Source organism: Rissa tridactyla, chromosome 1 (genome assembly GCF_028500815.1).
Source record: "Rissa tridactyla isolate bRisTri1 chromosome 1, bRisTri1.patW.cur.20221130, whole genome shotgun sequence".
NCBI lineage: Eukaryota > Metazoa > Chordata > Aves > Charadriiformes > Laridae > Rissa > Rissa tridactyla.
In genome coordinates, this window is record NC_071466.1 from 86,518,949 (window position 1) to 86,530,112 (window position 11,164).

Below are 11,164 nucleotides of genomic sequence, written 5' to 3' on the forward strand. Positions count from 1 at the left end.
GTCATAAGTATTCCCCAACCTAATGACGGGAGACACATGGTCTGACTTAACGTTGCTGTGCTTCTCCCTGGCAGGAGGTTGTTCTCGCTCAGCCGCCCTCCAAACCCACCCGCAGGAAGCTCCGGACGGAGACGCAGGGGCTGGAGACCCCCGAGCTTTCTCCCACCATAAATGTGACTTCTTCCCTGCCAGCAGTCAAGCCTCACCTCCCAGTCCAAAAGTAAAAACCTGTACCAAACACTCCAAACTGCACCATGAGACCTGATGTGGCGGGGTTTGCTCTTTGCGTGATTTTGTGCTTAATAGTTCTGGTTTTGAGAGTGCTTCACAAGATACAGGTCTCTGAAATCTACATCTGTCTTCTGAAATGCAGACTAAGTCTGTAGTGATTGTATAAGTTGATAATATTTGATTGATAGCCTCTTCAGAGGTGTCCTACCTCTGTCTCTGGTAGACATGTCTGAAGAGCAAGCCGAGCTGTTCAACCAGCATCTCTAACATAACTCCTTTTAGCTCTGTGGGCGTGTGGTTTTTGCCTTCCCCATATCTTCTGGAATTGTGCTCATTCTTGTGGACTGATATGGCTAAATAAATGCCCAGGAAACTGAGTCATTAAATGCTTGATGTTGGTCATATTCTTGTGATGTTTCTTCATCGCAAGGCAGGTTAGAAATGAGCTCGACGCTGGTATGACCTGACCCATAGATCACTTGTGATAATCCGATAATTGCCAAACCCAGCATGTGTTGTTTGCTGTCATAAATACAGCTGTTGAAGCTGTCAGCAACAAAGACTTGTAGGGTTTTCACTATATATTTATTTAACAGCAGTGGAGAAGGGGCTGTACAAACGGTATGCGAAGGCACTTGAAGCCCTATTGGGTCTATACATCTCCCTCAACTGAAACGGTGTGCGTGCCTTCACCCAAAGCCTTGCAAAGACATCTGGTTCAGTCTGAAACAAAACCGAGCTGCCCAAATCGGTTGAGCAGTTCTTGGCAAACTGTTTATCAGTAGACTGAATCTGTGCTGCATAATTGGAGATTAGAATAAGTAATAAGGCTCCTAGGATGCCCTTAAAGTGCTATTTTGTGCTTTGGGAGTGCATATTCCGTAGTGGTTCAAAGAAAGATAACAACATTTGTTAACATCTCAACTTAATTCTGTCTTGTTTATATCTTTCCTAAAATGCTTAAATGACCACGGAGATATAGCTCCCTGTTTTTTATTTTTCCTACCATTATTGCTTTATAGCCTATGGAGAGTAGTTTGAAGCAAAATCGCGAAGCAGAAAACTGACAGTTCACTGGAAGATAACAGCATAAAGATCTGCCTGTGCTGCGAAACAGATTATGTTGCAAAGATCAGTGCCATCAGCTCTGTTAAGAGGGAGAGCTGGTGGGGACTGTGTACCCCTATGGACCTTATTTAAATAGAGCATCTGTCTTAGATCAAATTTGTCATTAAAAAACTCTTGATGCCTCATGTAAAACTTTTTAAAATAATGTATTTGGCAAAGGGCTTGGACATTCAGCCAGTATTTTCTGTATTTTCTTTCCTTTTTCCTGTTACTTCTGTTTCTCGGAAAAGGTTGGTGCTTATGTACAAAGCTGTCTCCTTTTGTACCTGCCTGCCTAACTGTAATTTCCTCCAGATCAGTTACCATGGGCTATAGAGTAATAATAATAATAGGAGCAAAAGAGATGAGGAAAGTCGATAAGCCATCTACCTGTTCACGTTTGTGACATCAAATGGGTTTGGTGGAAATGACTGCTTTGAATGAAAGAAACATTAATTTTTGAAGTAAAAAAACATCAGACTAGCAGTGCCCTAAAAAATCTGAGACAATATTTTCATGCAGATGTCCTTTCTTTCCGCATAGAATGATTTTTGTATTTTCTGTTAGCCAGTCCTGAATCTTTAAACTCTACAAGTATCTGAAAACTGCTAAAGCAAAGGTGCTGCAATAAGTACAGCTATGCAGGGATTATCCTTAAACTGAATCAGAATGCAGTGATTTTTAAATAATTGAGACAGCCTGGAATGTATGTGGCGTTCAGGTTGACGTGTGTGACTGTTTTATTTTCAAATAGTCTACCTCATTCATCTCATTTCAGTGTTACATTTTTCTTCTCTTAAATATGTAGTTTGTACCTTGTCTTTGAAGTGTAGTCCAGTGTGTATGGAGTACAGACGCGCAGAATGGATGGCTGGTCTTCTGGCACCAGCCACTGTTGAAGCTCTTAATTGAAATGTTTTGTATTTATCTGTCTGGCAGACAGTCTTCCAAGCAGAAAAGGGCTATTCAGACCGCTATACGAAAAAACAAAGAAGCCAATGCTGTGCTTGCCAGGTTGAACAGTGAGCTCCAACAGCAGCTGAAGGTAAGGAATGCATTGAAAATCCGTGACAAAACTCCCTGTGATCAGTTATGTGTCACCTCCAGCAGAGAATCTTGTTCATCCTCTCAGATGAAACCTACTGTGTTATTTCCTGCTTTCTGGGAGGGAACAGCTATACTGTATGAGTGGGTAGGATGGGCTTTTCTGGAAAAAGCTGTAGCCTATGTGCATAGAGCTCTACTGGCAGTTAGAGTAAGTCTAAAGGGTGAACTTCGTCTTTCTGAAAAGTTTGATGAAGTGATGGTGTCACCTAGTGTGGAAGAGCAACTCACTCGTAGCTTTCTTGTCTTCTGGTCAGTTGTGCTACATAACTGTCTCCTGGAGTCATGGACTGGCTACACCATGCTTTATATGAACATCTAACACTGTTTTTTGATCTCTGCTGACTTGTCTTTTAACATGTTCTCAAGGGGCTGTCTTCTTATAAATGTCAGTTCTGTTTTTTTCTGTTTTCTGAGTCCAAAGGTAGTACAAACTTTAGTTTTTCATCTGCTACAGCTTTTTCTTCCTTGCATATTATGAACAGGCTTGTCTGGAAAGGGAGGTGAACCCTCAGTTACACTTTCTCTTCAATCAAGGTGAAAGTGTGATTGCGTGTTCAACTTCGCTTTAACATATTTTCTTAACTGGTTTTCAAGGATCTCCCAAGAGAAATGGAGGTCGGGTGCTCTGTACTGAAATTATATCAAAATATAGGACGGCGATTGAAATAAGCACGGGGGTGAAAGCTGACAGCACATTGCCATCATTCCTTGGCTCAGGTCTTATCTGCTTCCATGCACTATCTTCAGCATGCTTAAATTCCCCAACCTGCACGAAAAGAGGCCAGTGCTGTTATCTGTACTGTATGGTAGGGTGAAGGAAGCCTGTAAAGACAGAGAGATTTGCCTGAGTTCACACAAGAGCAAAAAAATGAACTTGTCCTTCAAGTTGTATTGCTGTCTGGAAACTTTCCGGCTGAGCAGGGCCAAAAGCAGGGCCTTTATGTTTTTATGGGGACCAGCAGACGTGACGGGTGACCCTTGCACCAAGGAGCATTCTGGTGCCCTCCTGGGCTGGGGCTGCCCAAATAGGGCGCCAAAGCCTGAAGGAGTCACAGGTCAGCCCAGCTCCCAGGTGGGGCGAGGAGCCCTTTAACAGGTGGTCAGCGAGAGCCAGATGCCCCTCAGGGGCAGCGTCCTGACCAGGAGAGGCTTTCCCAAAATTGGTGATCCCCAAAGCCGTCACAGTTAGTTTCTGACCGAGACTGATGAGCTTCCTGCTGCAGCTGCCAATGGGGTAGATTGCAAAGCCTGTGTCGTCTTACAAAGGCTAAATCTCATTCCGTTCCAAAAGGAAAGAGATTGGTTGTGTGAACCAAAAATTCTTTAAAAAAAAAGTAGTTTTGATGGAAATGCGGTTTCAAAAGAACCTCCTTTTCTTTGGTAAAATTGCCAAACTGGCCCAAGCTGTTCCACTGGGTGGTGGATGACTGCTCCTCTCCATGATCACCCAAGCAAGTGACTGAGCCTCCGCATTGCCTCGCCATAAGGAGGAGGCAGCAGACGGCTGCACAGGGTGGTTGCATGGCGTTGGTACGGTGTTTTGAGGCTGCAAGGAGAGTTACTTAAACAGCAGAGCCCAGAGCCTCTGGTCAATGCCAGCAGTTTGCCCGGCTGATCTTTACCGGGAGTGGGTTGGTGCATGCGAGCATCCCAAAAGTTAACAGCGCATCTCTCTCCCTCCCTCCGGCAGGAGGTTCACAAGGAGCGCATTGCCTTGGAAACGCAGCTGGAGCAGCTACGTCCCGTCACCGTCTTGTGACCTCCCGCACTGCCGGCGAGAGCGGAGCCCGTGTCCCGATAGCCTTGCCGAGGAGAGGAGGGCGGCGCAGCTGGGCAGGCTGTCTGCCGAGGTGGGGGCGGTGGGGTGGACCACCTTGTCGGGTCTCCCTTCACCCCGCTTGCACGCCTCGGCCTCTGCAGGTAAAGAAGGTACAGAAAAAGAATAATCTGACTGCAGAGGGATGCTTCGCCTTCTTTCTTCCCTCTTCCCAGCCTAATGTGTAAATGCCGTTTATCACTGAAATGAATAACCTGAGAGTATTTTATTTATGTAAAGAATTCCTGATTTATACGCGTTCTGGCAGCACCTCCTGCCCCGGTCATTAAGAGGTACAGCATTCCTGAATTCTTGCTTAAATTTAAACCTCATCCTCTGAGATGGGCTTCTGGATGTTGTTGGTTCCTGTAGGATTGTATCATGATAGAGTACCTGTGGGTTTAATGTGCTACAAGAATAAAACTAACTAGACGTACAGTCTTTATCCGCAGTCACGTGTCAGATAATTATTTTCTTAGCACTGTTTATTATGCAATCACGGATGTATTTTAATGTTAGAGAGCTTGTATTTTATAAGTTCAAATCATATCAGAGAACAGTAAAAAATACTAAAATTTAATTATTTTGGAAATTACAAAAAAAATATAATCTGTTTTTTGAGCTATAACTGTTTCCTATCACCAGTGTTTGATCACTTGCTTGCAACTGCCAGTATCTCTGCATACTTGTAGCATGTTTGAGATCACTGGTTTGTAGCTTTTTTTATCTTTTTTTTTTAATCCACAGTGTATTTCTAACAAGAGGTTAAAAATGCCTTCGGGGCATTTTTATAAAATCTGTTCTATGTACATTTGTATTAGTCTGCTTTGTTTTCTTAATAGCTGCTGATTTGTTTTAAGGACGTGTACAAGAACTGTGTTTCCAAAAGAAGAAAGATAGCAAAAGTGCTATATATGAGGTGATAAAATGTGTGATGGAAATAATTGCCTCCTACAACAGGCTTTCTTTAAGGTTCCTTTGCACCTCGCTGGAGATGCTACTGATAGGGTGAAGCTGCTAATACCCATCTGCTTTCTAAATGAAGAAGCAAAGATTAATTTTTTTTAACCTGCGTGTGACCCAGGGCCAGCTGAATTCAGTGGGAATTTTCCCATGGATGCAGTGGGTTTCGGTTTCACTCTCAGTTCTCGCAATGGCAGCCGGCTGACTAATGTTGCTTTATTTCTTGGGGGACTTCAGAAATGACGATATCAGTCCTGCTCCCTCCGTGGGTGTGATGTGTTCTTCGCTGCAAGGGAATGTCACCTACCTGTTACCCATCTTAAACGTGCCACTGCACCTGTTTCATACATACCCTGTTGTTCATTGACCTAATTTAAGCGCACGCGTTTGCCTTGCGGAAGCGGCGCAGCAGTTTTTTACCATTGTTGGTGTGCTGCTTTCTCTCTTGTAGCTGTAGGATGGCCCTAGGGCTGAGAGGAAGGAGAGGAAGGGTTTGAAGCAGCTGGGTAGCCTCCTCTCAGGGTGCATCGTGAACTGGCTGCAGTGGGGTATCAGAGGACACCAGAGCAGCCAAAAGTTCTGTTGAGAGATAAGACAGACATCAACGGGAATTTTTGAAGTGATGAGGAAGCAGCCTGCTTTTGCTGAAAGGGATGTGGATGTGGGACGTGGATCCAGAAGCCTGAAGGTGAAAGTAAGCATTTGCAGAATTGTTACTGAAAGCCTGTTTTTGTAACGCATCGGTTTCGATTCAACTAAGTACCGCTATGTCAACAAGCAGCAACCCTTTCTCTGGATTTGGGACTTCTTTTATGCAACTGTTGCATAGCTGGGGGTCAGAGGGTCATTCCTGGTCAGTGGCAAAATACGAGAACTGCAAACTTTTCTGGGAAGCTGCAAAGCAGACGCTGCCCTCCTGCTAGTGGCGGGACTCTTCAGAAGTTATCATCTTTCATTTCATAACACTGAGTCATTCCTGAGATGAAGTAGTCTCTCTTTCTTTGCTTTTTAGTTCTTGCATTGTCATTTGGTTAACAAACCCCTACTAGTCGATAGAAAATAATCACATGGCACCTTTTTTTTTTTTATCTTATAGGTGATTTTTAAGGAAAGCTTTTTAATGATGACAAATAAATGTGCACGTTGCATTTTTAAGGCAGTGGATGGCTTTCTCATGTTTGATAGGAGCTTCCTCTAGAATAATCCTCCATTTATTTCCCTTGGGTTATTCATGAAATAGACGCTGTTCAAAGGTAGAGTGGAAAAGTCTGGTTTATGTGTCTTTTTCAGATGTCTCCCTTCTAACGTACAGAGGTTTTTTTCATTCACTGGAAGTTAGGATACTTGGTTGGTCAACGATGAAATATTTTCTTAGTTGTTACTTTACCACAGAACTTAATAGATTTAAAATCTTACCATCCTTGCATTTTTTAGGGATGCGACCAAATACCCCACTCAGCTTCAAGATGTAGGGTGTGAGTTGATTTGTATTGTGTTTGATGAAGTTTTGGCTATGATGATGACACACTACTTCACCTGGAGAGTAAAGTGAAACATTTAAGGAGAAATGTTGGTGGGTTTTACATACGATGCAGGAAGTTATTATTCTTCCGTATGTCTCAGTACTTAAGCATTCATGATAGCCCGTGTAGAATGAAAAAGTGTTTCTGGTTTTTGGGGCCTGTTAGCATTTTGAGATGGAGAGGAGAAGGTATCATGAAGCCATAAGACCGTGCTTCTGGCAGTTGCTCCATGCAGCCACCCTTATGGCTGCTATTAACAGGCCATGGCTGGTAAAAAATTCGCACCTAAATCCAGTATCACAGATTTTCTCAAAAAATATTTTTCCTTTAGAAAAATGTGGGTGCAGCGAAATCATCATTTCTTGCAGAAACCTTTTACGTTCTGAAACTTTGGATGGGAGATGCTCCGAGCCCCAGGAGAGACCATCGGGGTCAGCAAGGGAGACCTCACACGCAGTGTGCTCAGCGTCCAGGGCGCTTTCTTGAGCTAGGGGAGAGCAGTCAGCTTTAAGCCCCTGATGTGCCTGACCCAGAGCAGCAACCAGGAACTGCCTGTCCCCACTCACAGCCTGACCAAGGAGTGAGAGCAGCTTCCCGCGCGGGAAGGTCTCACTCTTCTCAGTTCATGGTTTCAGTAGGTAGTTATGCAGAGCAGAACATGCCCAGCAAGAGAGGGTAACTGGGAACAGGAGCTGGGGCATGGCTTCCTTGCATCAGTGAGGATGTGCAGGCCATGTGCCCCTTTCTAAGTCTTCAATTTTCTGCAGCTATTCCAGTTTGGACAATTAAATATTTTTTCCAAGGACAAGACTAGGTAGAGCAGAGTAGGTCTTACACGAGCTTTTCCACATCCCAGGTAAGGATCTTCCTCAGTGGGGGCATGTGTTATGTGTGTGTAAACCTGCACTCATGGCTCTTCCTTTAGATTGTGCGTTTCTTTATGAATCTGTTCATGTTTCACACGATACCTTCCTATGAAGTATGTGTTTCAATACATGCTAATTCAGTGGTGAAAACGCCCAGCTAAGTGTAGTGACTGGTTGCCTTTGTAGATAAAGCCTTTTTTTTTTTTTGAGACTTTAAATATAAATAATGACCTAGTAATTAAGCAAGGCAAACAGTTTCCATGTCAGGGGCATTCCTTTTAACAAGCTGCCTGTGAACAAACATTAATCCTTAATGATCAATGTCCTTCTCCTAGTTATTAAATTTATAGGAGGATGCAGTGGAAACATTACCACCTCTTTCCAGACAGTTCTTGGTTCTCTCTTCCAGAGAGATGGAGCGAAAACATCAGTGATTAGTGGGTTCGGCCATGTTATTCCTAAATTGGTGAACGTCCTTTTTAACTCAAAAGATTATCTCCAAACTGTTTTTATGTGCATGGCAGTAGTTCTGCTGCTGGGAATTCTGTATCCACATCGGGGAGAGGAACTTGTTTGCCTGTCACCCAGACAGTCACAGCTTGACACTGCCAGGGCTGACCGGTGCGGGGTGGTGACGACTTGGCACGGTAAAAGAACCCCAAAGGGATGGTTGGGACTGGGAACCCTTCACAGGAAGCATTTAGGATTGGGCATGATGTGAAAATTGCCTTTTGGTGGTGTGTAAGCTGCTTTCCTCCCAGCTGAGCTTCCAGATGAGGAGAAAGAGAGCCTGGAAAAGTTGCTAGCAAGGGAAGGAGGGCTGTCTGTTTCCCAGCACCGTCAGCCCTTCAGCACACACAGTCCTTGACAAGAGAATACACGGGGTTGTAAGAGAAGGAAAAGAGGCCCTCGTGAAGCCACACCATTTGTTGACTAAAGAGTAAAAGTATTTTTTCAGGGGAAGAAAACCCCACCCAACAAACAAGTGATGTGGTACCTTTGATGTATTTTGAAGCTTTTTCCAGTTATCTTCATGATAACGTGCTATGAACATACGCATTGTGTTTTATTCTGTTACTGATTTTTTTATATCAAAAAAATGGTATTGCAAGCTTTATCGTTGTTAATCTAAAAAAAAATACCCTGAGGCTATTATATATTTGAATTCTAACTTATAAAGTAGATAGCCAGATTTAAGCAATTTGTTTTCACAGCTGCAGACTGTCCACGTGGTAAGCTGCAAAATGTATAGTGTTCTATACTATGCCCATCTAATTTTGGAAAATGTATGTGATATGGAGCTGGGTGCTACATTAAAATAAAAGCGTCCAATAACTTCAAATTGCCTTGCTTTTGTGGTTTATTTAGGATGTCGATGGTGCAGATCTGCCAGGAGAGCAGAAACTGTGACTCGCTGTGGAAAAAATACAGCGTTGAAATGGCTGACCTTCAACTATGAAAGATGAAATCACTTAACGTTGGGATTATGTGTATGTGAGAGAGACAGAGAGAGACTTAAAGTGAAATCCTGTTTCCTTAGGCTTCAGTGAGGTCGAAACTTCATCTTTATTTCGTCAGGCCTTGCTTTGTCTGCATTCAGACTTCTCTCCGTGATGGAGTGGCACCACCACGAAGAAAAAGCCCTTCCAAGCTCCGAGCAGACCCTTGGTCGAAGGGTGCCCGGGCAGGAGCAGCAGGAGGACTCGAGCTGTAATCCCCAGCACCCCCGTGATCAATGTTTTTGGGCCCTCGTCAACTGCAAGAGCTGAAATTAAAGCGGGAAAAGGAAAACATTTGAATATCTGCCCCATGTGGGCAGGGAGCTGGAGGGGACGGTGTACATCTGCTCTTTAACTAGTGTGATTTTTAAGAATTATGTCACAGCTATCCAAAGAGCAGGGCTTTAAAAGAGGAAATAATTAGTAATAAATTAATTCTTGCAGCATTAAGCCATGACAAGGGATGTTTTATTGGCCTAAAAGTATGTCTCTGGTGCACGTGAGGCACAAGGCCAAGGCGTTAAAAACTTGTAAATATCCTGTAGGGAGCTGTTCTGCATCGGCAGCGGGATGGATTTAGATGGCTCTTCCATTCTTAGTTTTTACAATTAGATGGTACTCTGGGGTGCCTTCGTGCAATTCTAGATTGGCTCTCTGTATTTAAATTCATGTTTCCAATAATCTTCCTTAAAAAAGAAAAGATACGTCTTCCTGCTCTAGAAAAATAGTTCCTAGTGAAAGTGGAAAAGAAAAGAAATAGAAGAAGCTTCAAAAGTCCTTTTTTATCCCTCTGCTGTGTTTAAGGTAGCGCTGCTTCACAAGCGTGCCTGCTTAGTTGGGATGCTCACACGGCTTCTGCGGCAAAGGACAATAAAGGAAAATTAATGAATGAACAAAATCCCTGGGTTTCCATAGCCCATAGCTGAGTCTGAGCTCTTTCACCTGGTGGTCTCATCGCTCCTCCTGTTCTATCTCCCCCACCAGGGCACTGCGTGTCCTCAAACAAATGCACTGTGGAGCAGGAGGCTGTGGGAACGCGGGGTCAGTTTGCAGCAGGCTCCCAAGTCCCCAGTGTTCCCTCAGTGGCCACCGTTTTGGGAATGTGTCTGGAAGCAGCAGCGTTACCTGCGTCCTGGCTGTGTTATCCCAGTAGTACCCCTGCCAAATACTAAGTCGGTAGTCCTGGTTAAATCCTGAATTGGTTTACGTTCATTGAGTGTTAACTTAAATAGCACGAGCTGGGAAGAATGTCTTACCTGAGGACATTTTGAGGATGCTTTGTGCATCAGAAATGTGATGAGCTAGACAAGACCAGGGCTATATATTGCATCTAGTCTGTTTTTTGAGGGAGGGAGGGAGGGAGGGAGAGGGGGATTCTTCCCTTAGCTGGGCTGCTCCCAGAAGAAATGTCATTTGTTTGCTTCCCATCCTTGGTTCACGTAGGGAACTGACTCCACTGTGCTGTGGTCTTCAGTGAAACATGGATAGAACAGCTGGCAGATGTGCAGGTAAGGTCTCTCTGCCACAGGCCCTCCACCAGGACCTCCTCACCCTGCGGAGGTGGGCAGTAGTGGAGCGGTGATGGCGTGTCCATCCCCGTGACGGCAAATGGCAGAGCCCAGCAAGGAGGAACACGGAGAAGGAGGCAGTATGTCAGCTCTGGTGGGACCAGGACAAAGAGGAAAATACTTTGGAAAAGGTGAAGTAATCATGCTTCCGAGGTAGCGGGGAAGTCATTGCACCTCCACCACCTTACTCCACCCACCCACAACAGAATAATGTTCTTAAAAAACCTCTGCTGGACACCTTGCTTTCAGGAGGCTTGTGTGTAGGACTGCCACTTGATACATGAACTGTTCTCTTCCGAGGTTGCTTAAGGAATTCAGTAGTTCATGCTGTCTGTCACGGGTTTAGGGTGTGTTAAGCCGGTGCTCAGCAGACCAATAAAAAGCGTGCATTGTTTACTATGGTTTTCACGCTCTTACCCGAGAGGGAAAAGCCATCCCATGAGCTCACCTGGGTCTCGCTTCCCAGCCCTGTCCTTTTCCTAAA

At 44.3% G+C, this 11,164-nt stretch overlaps 1 protein-coding gene across 3 annotated transcripts in view; it reads left to right on the forward strand.

Annotated features, from left to right (window-relative positions):
* Window positions 1-8,955, forward strand: part of REPS2 (RALBP1 associated Eps domain containing 2) — a 107,673-nt gene extending 98,718 nt beyond the window's left edge. For 2 of the 3 annotated variants that reach the window (XM_054211208.1, XM_054211217.1), the window contains 3 exons: window positions 75-220; window positions 2,278-2,383; window positions 4,136-8,955. In XM_054211208.1, the coding sequence (XP_054067183.1) occupies window positions 75-220; window positions 2,278-2,383; window positions 4,136-4,204 (321 nt within the window). In that variant the 3' untranslated portion in view covers window positions 4,205-8,955. The remainder of the gene's footprint in view (window positions 1-74; window positions 221-2,277; window positions 2,384-4,135) is intronic. The other variant, XM_054211223.1, reaches the window with a different exon arrangement.
* The last annotated feature ends 2,209 nt before the right edge of the window (window positions 8,956-11,164 follow it).